Here is a 19,234-nt window from a genome sequence, read left to right on the forward strand (position 1 = left end):
ATCAGTTTAACTTGTTTCTTTCCATGGGAATGGTAATGACTAACATGGATAAATTTGTAACAGCTCTTGTTGCATTATTTAATTAAATAAAAATTATTTAGTACATTACTACCATTAATATTAAAAAGTAGGGTTAAGTGTCATCAATAATCGATAGGAAAAAAAGAAGACTGGGTAAGTACTTTATTTTTTTATTTTCATGTTTATTGTTTATTTACTATTACAAAAGTAACTAAAATGTAAAAAAGGGATCTTTTTAGTTAAGTTAAGATTAGATTATGTAAAATAAATAATATTAATAATATGATAAAAATGTTTCACGAGACACACACACGAGCAAAGCAACTCATAGTAGCTCATGGGTAATGTAATTCAATACTGTAACGTGAACTGCATGTTCCCCAAGTGATTTACAACTTACAATGGCTCAGACAGTAGTTAAACACAGTTCAATGGGCAATGAAACAATAAAATTTAGTTATAAATAGATGTATGCTGTTACAAGCTTAAAGCTATTTAGGATAAGCGAATGTAGTTTCATGTTACAATCTGAAGTTATTCTATAAAGAAAAAAAGGGTAATTTAGATTTATTTAGATATTTTTTTCTCGGTGGTTATGAGGTCAGTCAAATTGATTGATAGAGATATAGAGATAAGTTAGAGAAAATAAGAGATAAAATATAATGCTTTACTGAAAAAAAAACGTTTTAAAAGTATTTAGGAGGTTTTAGGGATCACACAATGGAAATTTGAGATTTTTGAGATGAAGAAATATATTTTTAATCTCAACATGAAAATTACTTTGCACATGGATTATTAAAAATAAATAGTCAATATATTCATGGACAAATCTTTATTTTAGTTTATTAAAAATACTTCACTAAAAATTGGACTTTTTGTATGTGAAAGACTTATAATTTCAACTGAAAGACAACCAAATTTCATGAAGATATATATACACTATATTGAAAGTTACAATTATTAAATCTATAAAAACTTTAAATGAGTACGAAGAGGTAACATGGTCGGTCAAATTGACCAAGCTCATGTTAATAGAGTTAAGAGTATTTAGTATTTATGCAAGCACAACAAAACTTTAACTATAGAGCTGGATTATCTACAATTTTACCTTCTCCAAATGTCATAACCAATATTTTATCAGTTACTCCACACTCAAAAATTCCTGGTTATAAACCAATTACCAAACTAGCTATTTGCTCTTAGATATTTGCATATTTGTTTTGAATAGAAAAAAAAAACTACACTAGAGTTTAAATAATGAATTCTCAAATTCAGAATCTAATGTTACTATTCATATTAAGATATTTATATGTAAATGTGCTAGAAGAATCACTGAAACTACAAAAAGTTATGTTTTAAACTTATTTTAATAAAGAATGCAAAACATAACTTTAACAGAAGAGTAATACACTGTACATAGTCAATGATGCCTGTATATACACTATAAATTTACATACTCATTTATGTATATACAACATTTATTACTTTACAGTGATTCCTAAGCAGTAGATTTGCTAGGTTAGCTTAAAATATTTTACAAAACTGTAAATACCTTTCCATCTCCAGCATAATGAAAGCCACTGTCAGTTGAAAAAACTAACAACTTTCGAGATTTGTTTCTCCACCCTATTTGTTCCTGTACGAGTAAAAAAATATATTATAAGAATATGGCAATTTAAGATTGCATATCTAATGTGTGTGTGTTTCTATGCAATAAAAAAATAAATACATATTAGTACATCTTGAATATTTTTAGCTTACTCGTTTTTTCATAAAACTAGACTTCAAAACACTATAGATACATTATTCATTAGTGTTTAAGCATGATCAAACTGAAAGAAGGAATGTTGCCACCAGAAAGTTTTAGACGTATAAAGGCCTTCTATTCGAATGGATATTTAGTGAGCCTACACAAGTCATCATAAACTACAAAATTTATCAAAAAATTCAGCCATAAAAATAAGTAAAATAGTTTCATTAAAAACTCAGAATACTTCAAGAATATTGTACAGTTTTTCACCCTATGATAACAATTTGCATTTCCAAACAACTTGCCCCTGGTCAGTCCAATGGCCTATTAATTCACAGATTAAAAGCATGGTTCTCATGCTGGAATTCAGTTAGTGTTGTGATTTGAAAAAATAGATAGTGCATCAAACTAATCTCTTCTGGGAGAGTTACATTACAGAACTTTCTGATGGAGAGACATCCTATTTTGTGATTATAAGAGCATGCAAGGCACAAAATTTTTTATCAGTTTGAAGAAAGGGATATTTTAGGGTTAGACTTATTAGTAAAGAAAGGAAAGGTGTGATTCCAGCATGGTTCCACAACAAAGAACTAGGTCATTAAAAATAACCCAAGAACATAGCAATCTATTGAAGCTGCAGTAGGAACTTTCCTTGAAATATAAACAAGATGACACATGCCTGCAATGGTATTAGTGTCTTGAAATTTTTACGTGTACTACAGTAATTCCTGTATGCTGAATCCAAAAATGATATCCATTTTTCTCCATCATGTACAGATTTTTCACAAAACGTCATAATGCAGTACATAAAAGAAAGATCACAGCACGTGGTTTTGAGACAAAAAATTTTAGATTTAAAAAAAAAAATCAGGATGAATGAGGATGCATATTCATTTGACATCAATGTTCTTACCTTTTCTTCAGTTTGTTTCTATTTTATTTATCAAACATAATAATAAGAAATGTTCATTGTGGTAAATGAAATAATAATGTGATCTAAGTAAAAGTTTTTTCCTTATGTGATTAAAAAAATGAATATTATTTTCAAAATCTGCATAGCTGAATTGTGGAAAATCCATTATTACGACCAAAACAACTTTTATGAAGTTTAAATTCACAGGTCTGTATTATTCATGCAAATATAGATATACAAAAGTGATAAAAAGAGATGTGTTCATGAGCTTCTTTTAAAACACACAAATAGAAAATATATCACATGGATAAGAACAGCAAATGAAACTTTCAACTAATTTTGGAGCCCAGATCAGAAAGGCAGCCTCCCAGGAGCAAAAAGTGTGTACGTGCTCTCTAGTGCATTCTTAGTCATTTTGCTGTGCTAGGTACTAACATTATTTCCTGCTAGGCTGCACTTAACATGGAACTATGTTCAAATAATCCAAATTACTAAAAAATTAACTTACAGCTGGTCATTTTAACATTTACAAACAAATGATTAAAATTGTATTATTAGGCCAGTTAAGTACAAACTAGTCATTTTATGAAATATTGAAGCAATAATTAGGCAAATCAGATTCTATCCAGGCAAAGTATTTACAAATCATCTACAAACTGATGCCATCAGAGTCTTTTAAAAAATCAATATGGATAGTCTGTTCATTTTCCTGAAAAAAACAAAACATATATACAGGCAAAATTGCACTGGTCTCTGCTGCTTTTTTGTGTTTGAAATTCACCAGTCCCATGATTTCACCCTCCTACATAACATATGAAACTGAAAATAATTTCAGAATCTGTGGCATTTAATATGTTAGTAATATGTTTTTATTTCTAACAAAAAAATCCATAAACTTCTCCCCCAAACTTTCATCAAATTATCTAAATGGTTTCACATGTAAAAATGTTAGATGAAAGAGGAATGTCTATTCTACGTAATTCCACACAAATGGGCTAAAAACACAATCCCTTAAGGAAGTAAGATAACAAAAAAAGTAAAATCTGCACCACGATTCTTTTTAATCAACAGCCATTACACTTCAAGGAATTTTTGTGCATTTCTGAAGTTGTTAGATACCTTTGACTTCAAAAGGCATAATGTGATTAGGCAGCTGTCCATAAGTCAGCCAGTTAAGGCAACATATACCCTTTAAATGTCAAAAAAATATCACCATTAATTGTTTGCATATTTTGAATCCTTATCTCCTTTACTTTCAAAATATTTCCTTAGTTCAGACTAATTATTCACATCCCATCAAAGTCTGGACCCATTTTCAAGAGCATTCAATCATGTTTGTAAAAGTCACTAAGAAAATAAGACATTTCTTTTGTATTTCTTAATTTTTATAATATGCAAATTAGCCACAGTTGTAATGTCACACAACATGTGCTAGAATATGTCTTTGTACCTATTTCAATATATTTTCATACAAAAAACATAATATGAAGATGATTTTTCTGATAAAAAGGCCAAAACCTAGATAACACTATGTAAATGGTATATGCTACCTTAAAAGGAGCCCTATCTAATAATTTCAGTTTAGTATAAATGTCAAAGTAGGAGTCTTCAGTTCCAGCATCACCCTTCTCCAACATTGTATTCACTGGATTGGAAATAATTGAGTGGATGGCTAATTTGTCAATAGAAATGGCAGAAGCATCCAACCACAACTCTAACTCAACATGCCAGTTATTCCACAAGATGAAAATACAAAAGGGAATTCATGTGATTACATTCACAAACATTTCTTATAGACTTCTGTGCTTTTGAGTGTATCTAATGAGCCCTCAAAAACCATTATCCACACACACAGATGAGGGGCTCTGAAAGCATGTAAGACAGAAAATAACAACATTGGCCTATAGTTGAAACTGTAGTGCAAAACAACAGTCCATAACCAAACCCATTATAAAGGACACCACTAGTGGTGAAAGAATGAGGTGTAAGGCTTAGGAACCCATTTTTGTATCATTACCATTGAATAAACAACCTTCTGTATAATTTACAAAAACTTCTTAATTAGTGATATTATAACTTAAAAAGTACATATTAGTACATGTGGAATTATCATAGTCTTGATAGCTCTGAAGTTGTTTGTATGTATCATGGCATAGTATTGATAGTTGCAAAGCTACTTATATGCACTATGTGATAATTTTTCCCATAAGTAATCCAATAGATTACAAATCAGAGTTAAATATCACTCATTTTTTAAAGATTTGAAAAATTGTCTGGCAATAATAAATAGGCAAGCTTAATGGTCATCCATTACCAAAATAATTTCTATCTACTACAGTTACATTGACCAGCTTTTGCTAAAAGTAAAATTTTTTATTTTATTTTGTTACATGCTACACTTTATTATCTAATTAATAAACAATGTAAAAACATACAAAGATCTCAAACATTACAAATCTTTCAGTATCTTTTCATCAAAAAAATTTGTTAAAGCAATCAATCCTTTATGAACTGTATCAGCAAAAACTTTTGTTACACCATTCTTCTGAGCCTAATGGACTTCATTAATTAAAATTATGTCTTTAATGGTAATATTCATCTTAAAAACTCACCTTCTTTCTAAATAAAGAAATGTCTGATTCACAAACACATACCTGACAAACTACAGCTTGCATAATAGCATCAAATCCCCCTTCAGGGGCATCTAAGTTTCCTGAAACATTTGCCTTTTTAACTTCAGCAGCAAAAAGATTAGTATCTTGATCTAAAGGCAGCTGATTTCTGAAGCCATATGGAGCAGCACAACCATAACATGGCTTTTTCAACCTAAATCAACCAAAGCAAAAAAATTAAGCTTTGAGGCAATAATTTTTATATAATTAATGAAACATATGAAAAATATATATTATAAAAATTATGGATTTGAACAGTGTAAAAAAATATTGTAAACTCATATGCAGAAGTGAATGTAGAAGATAAATTTATTTGATAAGTGGTGAAATGCATTACATTGGAAAAAATGGAAGAACACAATTTTGACTAGTATTAAATCATAAGTTTCTTTCAACTTCAAGTGAATTAAAGTTTTCATTGAGGAACTAACATTCACTTCTGATTAAAGCAAGCTACCGAAATAGATCAGAATTAATACGATATACCTAGTAATGGGTACAGCTTATTAGATATAATGTTCAAACTATATTACTTATAATGTTTAGAATGCATTGTTTCATCAACTTAGTATCCCCAGTGATATTTTTACAGTATAGGATTTTATCTATTATATTCATTTCCCATTTTACAATAACTAGTATTCAACTGCTTAATACAGTTTAAGATTTAGTGTATCAGAAAATAAAGTTTAAGCCACGTATACCAATACTTAAATTTTTATTCTAATATTTACAGAACTTTAAAAATTTAGAAAAACAAACCACAAAGCATGAAATTTCTTTAAAAAATATGACATTTACATACATACACACACACACTTTACATACTTTGATGGATAAGTGCTCACAAAGGGTAGAGCAATCTTATCAACAAAAGATCCAAAACCCAGACGAAAGTTCTTTGTGATCTTGCCCATTTCTTCTGCAAGCAATCCTCCCAAACTGGCAAGCTTATCTTTGTCATCTTCCATGGATTTTGACAAGTCCATCACATAATAAAGATCAACTGGATAGTCCACAGCTTGGCGACACTTAATCTCCAACTTGAATGGCATATCTACCAGACATGAGTCATAAACATTAATAAAGTTATCTCTAAAAATATTTAATAAACTATTTATATTACATCTTAGATTAACAGAAATTTGCATGAAGTACTAGAGCAGAAGGGTTTAATCTGTTTCAAACTATTCTGTCTCTAATTCAATAAGACTGAAGGTTTCTTTCTTTTGTTTATAGCAAAGATACTAAGGTTATCAGCTGTTTCCCTAATTCCAAACTAATAATGGCTGGAGATGGCTTGAATGGGTAATGAAGAAAAACTTGTATTAAAGTTTTTCTTCATTACCTATTCAAGCCATCTCCAGCCATTATTAGTCTCAAAGTGGGTTCCTCTTCATCGAATTGTAATTCCAAACTGCCAACCACAGGAATGGCAACTAGCTGGTAGCACCCACCAACTACTCTTGAGCTACTCTTTTACCAAATAGTGAGATTGACTGTCTTGTTATAATGCCACAAAATGCTAAAAAGGCAACCATGTTCAGCATTGTGTTTCAATCCTGCAACCTGCAGATTGCAAGTCAGTCAATCTAACCACCAAGCCATCATGCAAGTCCAACTTTTGGAGAATTAAGAAAATTTATCTTTATAATTCAGTATAATATAAAATAGACCTAACATTGACAAACCACTCAAACAAAACTTTCTTTATTTTGCTCTCATCAAACTCTGAAGAAAAAGTCCAAGATATAAAGCAGTACAGTAGGACATCAAAAAGTGTGAAAAATATGATTAAAATCACTGTTCTAAATAAAGGTGTAAGAGACTAGAATCAGAAATTATTTTTATATCCATTACAATGATTTCAAAGTAAAACATCTGAACAATAAAAATATTGTAAAATATTGCTTTTAATTTTCAATCAAGTCAATGTACTAAATCAAATATGCAGTTAAGAACAGTAAATGACGCTAAGTTTATAGCGAGTTTTATAAAGTAGAAATAAATACTTGTTGGTTCAGAATCATGTCTGATAAAGCTTTAGCCATGATGCAAGAAATTTAGTTCTACGAGTACTTGTCACAAACTACATGGAAAGACATCGAGAAGAAGTATAATTTTTATGCTTGAAACATTTTGTGACTCACTTTTACTTATGATTAAACACAATTATATCATTGTAAAAATAAAATCAATACTTTCTGTAGTAGAACATATGATTGCATGAAACAGATGGAATGATGAGAAGTAAATATCATAATGTAGAATATTGATATTGCTGTCTTATGTAAACTACAATAGAGAGAGAAAGGGGTACAAGAGTGTACAAAATTTTGTATTTTATTATATTTGACTCAATCTCAACATTGTCAGCTGTAGTTGTTTTATAGCTAAATCTCTATTCTCTCAGTGTTTTGAATTATAATTGTTTAAAAGCTAAATTTCTATCCTTACAGAAGTATTAAGTGAATTACCTTCAGAATAAAAACATAAGACAATTTGTTTTAAATAGTAATAACAGCAAATCACCCAAGAATATTAATCTTTATTGATTTTAATCTTTCTATTCCAGGCAAACCAACTTATTCTTTGTTGAATAAATTCACAAATATGCATATACAGTAAATAAACACTATAAAATCAGTTACATTTATATGAATAAATATCTATTTCAGCATCCCTTCATACCAAGCCTAGAGAGCATTGAAAAGTTAAGCTCTTATAGATTTCTGAAAGTTATTCAATATAATTACTATAATTTGTAGTAATTTGGGTTAAATAGACAACTTTAGAGCACTAGTTGGAATGGAGGATTTTTATGTAATGGGAATAACTGAAACATGGTTAAACATAGATGAATTTGATGACAGAACTTTCTTTGAAATACAGGGTTACAGGCTATTTAATAGGGATAGAGTATTAAAGAGAGGGAAGAGTGGCTTTATATGTAAAATGTAGGTTACATCCTGTTGAAGTTGAGGATATCAAAGATTATAGTAAGGAGATTGAATCCATTTGGGTTTCTATTAGTGAATATAAAGGGAAAAGGCTTTTAGTGGGAATTTGTTACAGACCACCAAATGATACTGATAAAATTCGTGAGAAACCTTACAATGAGATTAAGATTTCAGCTGTTAATGAAGTCATAATTATGGATGATTTTAATTTCAGGCATATAGATTGGGAAATTCTAGAGTCAAACCATGAGAAAGAGAGAGAGAAAGAAATGTTTTTGGAAACTGTTCAGGATGGTTTTCTTCACCAGTTAGTCAAGGAACCTACTAGAAATATTTCTATTTTAGATTTATTGTTAACATCTAATATAAAAATGATTGAGAGAGTGGAAACTGGGGAACATCTGGGTGCAAGTGATCATTACTCTATTAGATTACGTTTTGCTGCATATGGAGATAAGGAATAATGGTATTTTGGTTACAAATTTCAAAAAAGTGAATTTTGAAGGGACGCAACAACGATTATCTGTTGTAAATTGGGCAGCTGAGTTATTAGAAGAATTATGTAGAAAATTTGTAAAGATAAATTTTTAAATATTCAAGATGATCATATTCCTTACAGATAAAAAAAGGATAGCTGTAATTAAAAACTAGGTTGGCTCACAAAGGGTATAAGGGACAAAATTAAAGAAAAGCATCACAAATTTAAGAAATTTAAATTGACTGGTTTGACAGGAGATTTAGAAGGTTATAGAATATCAAGAAAGTTTATCAAACAAGAGAGTATGACAGCAAAAAGGATGCATGAAAAAAGGTTGGTTAAAAATGTAAAAATTAACAGTAAGGATTTCTTTGAATACATTAAGGGTAAAGAAAATGTTAAATGTGAGTAGTACTTTTGAAGGATGATAGAGGAAGGCTCATATCTGATCATTATGAAATAACTGGATTATTAAAGTTTCTATTAATGAAGATTTAGGCAACATTCTTCCTCTTGAACAGTTGAGAGATAGAAACAAGATTGAAAAAGATGATCATATTAATTCTGAGCTTGTTACGAAAAAATTTGGAAGTTTAAAAATGATAAGGCTCCTGGGCAAGATAGTATTTCCTCAAACGTTTTGAAGGAGATTAAAGATTGAATATATGAACCACTTGCTACTATTTTTTCTAAGTTCTTGAATAGTGGGAAGGTACAAAAGGAATTGAAGTTAGCTAGTGTAACTCCTCTTTTCAAGGTAGGTGATAAAAATTAGCCCAGTAATTATAAGCCTATTAGTTTTACATCAGTTGTTGGAAAAGTTTTTGAAAGTCTGATTACAGATGCTTTGCAAAGTTATTTAATAAAACTTAGAATTCTATTGGATAGTTAACATGGAAAAATCTTGCCATACAAATTTTTTGACATTCTTTGAAAATATTAATGTTTATGTAGATGAGGGTAAGAGTGTATATTTGGTGTATCTGTATTTTCAGAAAGCACTTGACAAGGTGCCACATAAAAGGCTTGTAAAAAAATTATCTCTTTAGGTGTGGGGGATAAGTTAGCAAATTGGATAGAAGAGTGGCTGGATGGAAGAAAGCAGAGGGGTGTTACAAATGGAGTTTAGTCAAACTGGATTAATGTCACAAGGGGGTACCTCAGGGCTCAGTATTAGAACCTTTGCAATTTTTGAATTACAACAATGACATAGATGAAGGAATAGCCAATAAATTACTTCAATTTACAGATGATATTAAGGTCATCCAAGACCTTAATATCATCTGCAAGTTTAAGTAATTTATTGACCGTTCCTCTATTTTTGGCAGTATCCCTCATACAATTAAGTTATGACCATTTTCTTTACATTCCTTTATCAACTCCTTGTAGTTATCAATTAGCTCCTCCGATCTACCTTTTCCTACATCATTAGCCCTTATGTGCACAACAAATACTGCATCTCTGCTAGCCCCCTTTATTATATCTCTTGCTCTGTCAGTTATGTACTCCACCCATGCCCCTGGCTAGCATAATCTAATTCTTTTCTCCTATTTATCCCACAGACCATCCTATCCACATGTCTTTCAAAGAATCATCTACAACTATAGCCCCTTTATGTTTATCACTCAAATTCTTCACTATCCCTTTTGTTTTTCATTCCTCCAATAGTTTCTCATCCGCACAAGCCAAGGGCTGAAATTTTTTGCTCAACAGAACATGATCATTACAATTAAATCCACTTTTTTTAGCCCTAACAGTACTGTTTATAACTTCCCAAAAGTCATTGTTAGCTGATGTATCCCTTGCACTAAAGCTCATTTTCTGTTTTTCGTTAATAATGACATTCTTCCATGAGCATTGCCATCTTTAAGCAAAAATATATCTTTATTGATCAAATGTAAAAGTTGAATATTATTTATTTTAAATTCAGTTAAGCTATTAATGAAAATTACATGTGCCAGAAAGTGCTTACTTGGTCGTAGTTTTAAGTGGACTCTCTGAGGATTAATCTGGACAGCTTCTCCTTCCAAAGCACCTTTATTACTAAGTTGTTCATCCTAAAAAAATTATATATGATCTTGCACACAGTACACCAAATGTACATTTTCAAATTATTAATTCTTTAATTATTTAATCCAAATGCATTTAATCATCCTTTTACTGCACTTAAAAAATATAACATTAACGTAAATTTCATTATCAAGAATTCTGTAAATTTTAAAAATGAAAATATATTTTAGGAAATATACAGGATAGTATGTTATTCAGCAGTCATGAGACTTAACTAATATATAAAATAACTGAAAACTACATTTTTAAGTATAGAAATTTTAGGGGACAAAATAGTTTGGTAGATTTGATTAGAAGAAACTGCTAATCAATATTGAATTTAGTTAGCAATTAGGAAATATTCCTTAGCATCTTTTCAACATTCATCATTTTAACACATTATAGCAACTAAATCCAGTGTTAAAAGTCTCAACTTTTTGTAAAGACATCCTCTGATGAAAAAGAATGTATGGTATGTTTTTATTCTAGTAAAACTTTTATTCAGCTTCAAACCCTAATATTTAATTGTACCATACATGGCATTTCATGAACAAAATAGCCTGGTATAAAAAGTATATCTTCAAAACTGCAAGAAATACCAAACACATCAGCTGTCACAAAATAATACAACAATCGATTAATCAGAGAAAGAAGTGACTTGAAGATATTGCAACAGAATAAGGTTGCCACAAATCATTTTTCAAATGAATATAGCATTTTTTCTTTTTCCCTCATGAGACCTTGTCACTCTCTTCATAATGTGGTTTCTTCGGCTTTTTGAATAAGAACATGTCTAGTGACTTTTCAGCAGTAATTACACTATGCATGTCATGAGGTTTTTAGTGAGTTGCTTTTACAATTTAATTAAACTACTTTTTGTTGATGTTATACCAATTAGTATAGTATAAAATTGTAACTAATAATCCATATCTTAATAGTATATTCAAAAAGTTAAGTTCTTAATTTTATAAGACAATATTAAAAAAAAAAGATCCTGAATTTCCCCTAGTGTGAAAAATATGACATTTTTTCTCCAGGCATCCCCTCTTCTCTAATTTATTTACCACCCCTCCAAGAAGTACGAAATTTAATGTAAATTACTTATTATAATATTATCATCACTCAGATAAAGCATAATTTTCATAGCCTTCAATTTTGTTTGGTTAAAGAGCCATCAAATAGAAAATCATACCCCTCTTACCACACCTACCTGTCACATCCTCTCTTTTTTAGAATTTGTTAATAGTTCTCTCTTATGTTTAATATTATATTACTTTTAAGCAATAAAAATCCAAGGTATTCATCTTACAAATGTCATATTATATTACATTACTTTTCTGTATGAAAAAATGTTAATTTCTTTTTTCAATACAAGTTTCATTCCCATGGGAAGAGCATCAGCTAGCTTGAATGAATTTGTAACGGCTCTTCTTGCAGTTAGAAATTCAGAAAATTGTGATAGTTATGGGACATTGTCTGCTTTTTGCATGTTATTATTCTATGTTCTTTGGTGCATCATTGAATTAAATAAAAATTATTTAGTGCACTACTACCATTAGTATTAAAAAAAAAGTGTCATAGAAGGCTTAGGTAAGTACTTTATTTCTTCATTCTTGTTTTACATGTGTATTCTTTATTACAATAAATGTAATTAACATGTAAAAATAGGTCATTCTTTAAATTAGTTAGATTAGATAAAATAAATAATAATATAATAAAATAATTTCATGAGGTATGCACGTGAGCAGCTTGGAGTAGCTCATGGGTAATGTAATTTTAGAGCATAACATGAGCCACACCATCTCCAGGTGATTTACAACTTATAATAAATTGGTGCAAGTAGTACTAGTAGATAGGCATGGTTCAAAGGGCAATAAAACAATAAAATTTAAGTATAAATAGATGTATACAGTTATAAGTTTAAAGATACTTAGGATAAACAAGTGTAGTTTCATGTTACAATCTGAAGTCATTCTAGAAAGAAAAAAAGAATTTAGATTTATTTAGTGTTTTTTTTGGTGGTTACAAGGTTGGTTAAATTGACCAACCTTGTATAGAGTTAGCATAGAGAAAATAATAGATAAAATATAAAGTTTTACTGAATAACATTTTTGAAATGTATTTAGGAGGTTTTACAGAATATGCAAGTGACATTTGAGATTTCCAAGATGAAGAAAATTATTCTTAGTCTTAACATGAAAATCATTTTGCACTCTCAGACTGGTTAAAAAAAACTTGATATGTTCATGGACAAATCTTTAGTAAAAATACTTCCTTAAAAAAACTGATTTTTTTGTGTACCAACAACTTGTAATGTTTACTAAATATCTGCCATATTTTATGACGATACACAGACTGTACTAAAAGTTATAGTATTAAAACTATATACAAGTAAAAATGGCCATGTGGTCAGTCCTTGGGACCCAGCCCATATTGAGAGAGTTTGTAACCAGCTCAATGCTACATGTGCAGTGCATGTACTGTATGTACACAGTCTAATCTAGTTAGCTAGGCTGCAGGGGCCGACCTGGCACATTCTAAACATCATGAACAGATTACTACAAAATATGTGTGTATGCAATATGTGCATGACAAAGTGTGAAACTACTTTATGTGCTGTTTGGCAGGGATTTCCAAAAATGAACATCAGCTTTGGTATATCAAACTGAAACTTTACAGTACTTTCACTGTGTTGTAGGAGGTCTTGAAGACAACATACAAGAGTAAGGAATGACTTTCACATTATGCTAAGCAAAGAGGAAAGTGATTTGCAACTGAGGTTGTTTTGATTCGCAAACTGCGATGCAAGCCCAGATATTTTGTCCTCTGAATTTTGTACATACATTTTTTTATAGTATGAAAATAAAGAATGTATCTTAAAATAAATTAATGATTTCATAATAGAAAACATTAAATTATCATTGCATGAAACAACCACCTTAATTATTTAGGGAAAGTATTATTATTTCACAATAATTACAATTTATGTTACAGATTATATAATCGTATTTTTTCTGCATAAGAAGACCCAATAGTCAGCATATCTTTTGGTAGATATGATTCATAGATGGCACTCTTTACTAGGTGTTGTTATGCAAGACTTATTCTTTTGTGTCATGATGTTCTTCTTTCTTAGAATTATTATTTTTTAATGTAAAGTCATGATGAAGTTTAGCTCATTTACTGTCTTAATATCATGTAAAATTATAAAAAAAATCAGCTAAAAGAAACAATGTCTAGGTTCTCTTAGCAGTATTCTAAGTCATGGGTTCCCAAACTTTCTCAGCACGAGACCCCCCCCCCTTAAAAAAAAACATTCCACATCCTGATTGATGACCACACCCAATGAATTTAGTGCTATTTATTTGTTTCAGCCCTCTGACACTTTCCTGTGGCCCTCCCCCCTGGGGGAGCCAAAGACTCCAGCTTGGGAATCACTAAAGAAAATGTACTAGATAAAAAAATACATATATGTATCATGTACTATAAAAATAGATACTACATAATATATTCTCAAAAAAGTATCTGCTGTTTACCTTTATTTTCTTAATTTCATTTTCAGGCTTCACTATCTTGGACTCATTACATTTTCCTTTCAAATTCACTTCAAGATCACATCTATAATTACTCTCAAAATTCTGAAATGAGAAGATAAAAGTTATACTTGGTTTCAACCTTCCTTATTTAAAAATGTATTTCAGATATAAACTCACTTCTATGCTTTGACACTGAATCATTATATATCAATATATCATTAGAAAAAACAGCACAGTTAAATATTTATAATGACAACTCCAACAATGTGAATATCACAAAATCATTTTTTTTTAAACTTATGAATTTTGCAACAAAGGATTCTCATTTTCTGTTGAATTGTACACTTTATGATCAGTTTGATCATGTCACTATGGGCTCAAGACTTACCATCTTTACCCAACTTATTTTTATGTTTTAATGAAAAATAATGGTTGGAAAATTGCCTGTAACAGTTTAAACTTCTTTACTATTGTGGGTATGTTGATGATACTTTCACCATCTTTAAAAACTGATCAAGCTTCTCAATTTCTTCAATATCTGAGCAGTAGACACAACAGCTTCAAGTTTACTGTAGAACATCAGCAGGAACATAAAACTTCCATTTTTGAACACCCTGATTTGTAATAATAATAATGGAGGATTTCAATGTGAATTTTATCGTAAAAAAGATTCACAGGTTTAAATTTTAATTTTGAAATTTTCTTTGTGAATGTTTTTAAAGAAAATTTAATCAAAATATTATTTCACTATACATATAAAATATCTTGTACTTATAAAGCTATGCATAAAGAATTTAGTAACATCAAGGAATTTTTATGCAAAAATATGTTTTCATGAGATATGGTTAACAAAATACTTTGTACTTATTTGAATAATCAAAACTTTTGTACTGCAAATCCAACTTCAATTATTAAGCATCAGCTGAAACAGGTTATCCATAAAGTATACCCACAGGTGTGTATTTAAACCTAACTGTTGTCTTCTTTCTTTTCTTAAATTTAAGAACCAAATACCAAACTTGCAGTCATCATTAGCAGTTTATAAATTTACTAGTCCTTATTGTAAGCAAGGTTATATTGGTTCTACAAAAAAGAAATTACTAACATGAATGAAAAAACACACCGACTTTAGAAAATCCATTAAATTAAGTATATTAGAACATGTCCTAAAAAAAATATAATTTTCCTAAACTTAAAATGTATTTCTGATAGATATGTATCTCCTCTCACATAACAGCTTTTATCATTCACTGCTCCTCTCTATATGCACAAATTTTTTGTTCATCACTAGCCTTAATACTCCAACCTACCCCATATATATTTAATGTGGTACAGCTGTGCTATAGCATGCAAATAAACATGCAAAAACCCTTCACCCATAAGAGTGAAACACACCCTCCTGACACAGCTGGCTCCCTCTATACTCAAAAACCTAATTTTCACTTCACGATTAGGCAAAAAAAAAGCACTGGTCTGGGGAGGAAGGGTGGGAAGTGTGAGAGAAGGTAAGTATCTATTGGAAATACATTTTCAGTTTACAAAAATTATAATTTCCAATATGATATCTTACCTCCTCTCACAGAATAGCTATTATCACACATTGACCTAGTGGAAGAACCAGTGTAAAATGTATCTAGATGAGCACCCTTCAGAAACCATCCAAAGAGAGCCCATGGAGTGTGACATCTCTATGTACAGGAACACATCCATGAGAGACTGCACCACATCTGAACCAAGTGTACATTTTGTCCATCATGAAAATATGTGTCTCTAAATCAGGTGGGAAAAGAGCAAAATCCACAAGAAATTGGATGCACCAAATGGTGTAGAGTGGATAGGGCATGTCAGACCGTAATTGATGGGTCAACTCAAGTCCAAAACCAGGTGGCATTGGGTATTTGTCTTCTGTTTTGCAGTAGGAGGAGGGTCTCATCCATTTTATCCTCAAGCTTAGGAAGCAAAAGGGAAAACAATGTCCATTCCAACTACCTAAGCATGGCACATGTGTGCAAATCCATAACACAAACAAAACCAGGTCACCCGGGAATCTATTGTCCAGTATGCAATGGTGCAATGCCATAGGTCTGAGGATTTATGTTGGTTGGTCCAGCTGTAATCCCACACCAGGACACTCTGGAACCGACATCCAGGTGGAGGTAGGATGAGGGGGTCCTAGCCTGAGGGATTAACTTCCATTTTGGAAAAATCATCTCCAGTTCATAACCAGGCAGCATTGGGAATTGTACATCTGTACCATCTACACTGACAGAAAACCACCGCCATACCGTCAACTAAATAGGATTGAACACAACACACTCAGAAGAATGCCTCCCTGGTTCACCACCCCAGTAGCTAGTAAGTGGCAAGAACTGCAGTACTCCACTCAAAGAGGGGGAACAACTTGTTGGGGAGTCCAGCAGAATGCAACACTGGAGAAAGTGCAATAGACGATCACGAAACCCTATTTTTAATTTAAAAGCAAGCTAGTCCATGAGTTAATACAGTCTGGGAAGGCCATGGTTATGACACAAAACACCCCAAAGATGAACCTATTAGTGGTCTTGTGGAACACCCCATCTCAACAGTGGGCATTATAGACCAAAAAGGCTGTACAGTGCAGATTTATGCATTAGTAGACCTGGACAGGCACCACCTACCACAGAGTAGGATCCAAACACGTACATTAATAACCCTGAATGGGGAAATAAAGAAATATAAACTTTCCCACTCACAGTTGAACTAAAGTGTGGAGAATGGCAATAGGTGAAATTTGGTAACCAGATGAGGAGAAGATGGCCACATGATGAACTTAATGTGAGATGGTGCAGTCCACATGCCAGCCCAATTGATTTCCTCCAATAAATGCTGGAAATGGTCAGCTTGGGAAAGGGAAAGGTGCCAGATCTGATGAATCAAAAGATAAGGAAGAATAAGCCGATCTGATAAGCTGGAGAATCTACCCCATAAGGGTGGTAGGGAAAATATCATGGAGAGAGGAAAGGTTCCAACAGATAAACAAACAGGAATGGAAACTACAGAAAGAAGCCATGTAAGCAATATAACATCACAGAGCACAATCTAGGTCAAAGTGGGAATATAAATGGGAAATAGAAGGTAGTGAAATAGGGATGAATGTGGCATCACCTTCATGAGCCACCAACATCTTGGGGAAAAAAATGTGTACCAGATACAGAAAAACATAGGTATGGTGATAAAGGATATGTGATATGTCAACCTATGATCACCACAGGCAAAAAGGAGCAAAATATAGGTCATGAAGGACAAATGGTATAGGGAACAGATGGCCAAGGGTTCAAAAGGAGATTGGTAAGAGCATGGAGAACAGCAGTGAGGTCCCAATCAGGAAGGGGCATAGGATGAGGATGATGAAGTGAACGAAAGGAACACAATAAAAGGGAGAGGACCAGAGAAGAAAACACTTGACAGGAATGACAGAAATGAAATGTAGTGGACAAGATTGTTCTATAGCTGAGAATGATAGAAATTCACAAATATTTTTACAAAAGTCCTTTTAGCATAATATAAATGTTAAAAAAAAGAACCATAAAACTTTAACTAACTTGAAATTTAAAAAAAAATATTTTAGATTCATAGCCAACATAAAATTTGGTTATATCAATATTTATCATCAAAATGTACAAGGGTCCAGTAAGCTTACTGCCCTTCATCAAAACAGTTTGAATTAGCAACTTAAAATATATCTGTCACACCTTTTCTATCATAAGATAGGTTACACAGTTTCCTGTATTAATAGAAAAGCACAGAATCATCATAAAAAAAGGGAATTTACAATATATAAACTGGAATTTTCTGTTGAATATCTTGTAGACATGTCATTTCATTTAAATGCCTTGGTCAAACATCTAAAAAAAAATTTATAAAACAAGTCTTAATTTTAATTAAAAAGAAAATATATTATTCAATAAATGATTTGATTAAACTTAAATATCTATAGCAGGAAAACAGGAGTCTCAGACCACTATGCACATACCACTGTATAGTGTAGTTTGTGTATTTACTGAAATATTAGATTGGGGATCAAAATCATTTCATGGTGGTTATTCAATGTGAAAAATGAACAGATAAACTACCAAGGTATTTATATTCTTACACAGTCCTTTAATTAAAGTTAAACTGTAAAGACTCATTGCTATCTGACTTAAATATTAAAGTTTGTTTTGTTTGTTTTGAATTTCACACAAAGCTACACGAGGGCTATCTGTGCTAGCCGTCCCTAATTGAGCAGTCTCCATCCCAGTCTCTAACACTGGCTCTTTGTGGGTAGGAAGGGCAGGAGAATGTCAGCAGAGGTAAGTATTGTTGGAAATACATTTTCAATTTATGAAAATGTTAACTTCCCAAAACATACTTACCATCCGCTGCCATTTATAGCTAGAATCCTACATTGAGAAGGTGGAGGAGCCAATGACGGCATTATTCATACAAAAAAGTGTCTGCATAGAACATAGGTGTATCAAGATAAAATTGATACGTTAGTGGGGGAACTGCGCTACATCCAGAACAGGTATGCTTGTCACCCAGAACTTAGTTCTTGTATCAAGGGTGGAAAGTGTACATGAGTGATTATTACTATATGCCAGCTCCAACCAGATAGCCGAGGTTCCAATACTTGGGGTTGGAATTAACCCTTTCCAGACAGGTCTCTGGTGGAGGGCCATGTTATCACGTTTGTTGACTCATATTCAAAATTTTATTGAATTATTATTTCATGAATTTATGTCAATAAATTTGGTATCAAACTGTAGATTATAATTCAAATATTAATATTATACCTTACTCAATTTCTTAATTTAAAAGTAAATATTAAAAAAAC

At 31.4% G+C, this 19,234-nt stretch overlaps 1 protein-coding gene across 2 annotated transcripts in view; it reads right to left on the minus strand.

Moving 5' to 3' along the window:
* The window catches only part of LOC106466382 (integrin beta-PS-like), a 110,690-nt gene that overhangs the window by 63,984 nt on the left and 27,472 nt on the right, over positions 1 to 19,234 (minus strand). For both annotated transcript variants that reach the window (XM_013926665.2, XM_013926664.2), the window contains exons 4-8: positions 14,380 to 14,481; positions 10,767 to 10,851; positions 6,185 to 6,413; positions 5,339 to 5,510; positions 1,574 to 1,657 (exon numbers count right to left, since the gene is read on the minus strand). In XM_013926665.2, the coding sequence (XP_013782119.1) occupies positions 1,574 to 1,657; positions 5,339 to 5,510; positions 6,185 to 6,413; positions 10,767 to 10,851; positions 14,380 to 14,481 (672 nt within the window). The remainder of the gene's footprint in view (positions 1 to 1,573; positions 1,658 to 5,338; positions 5,511 to 6,184; positions 6,414 to 10,766; positions 10,852 to 14,379; positions 14,482 to 19,234) is intronic.

Source organism: Limulus polyphemus, unplaced genomic scaffold (assembly GCF_000517525.1).
Source record: "Limulus polyphemus unplaced genomic scaffold, Limulus_polyphemus-2.1.2 Scaffold2243, whole genome shotgun sequence".
In the NCBI taxonomy this organism is placed as follows: domain Eukaryota; kingdom Metazoa; phylum Arthropoda; class Merostomata; order Xiphosura; family Limulidae; genus Limulus; species Limulus polyphemus.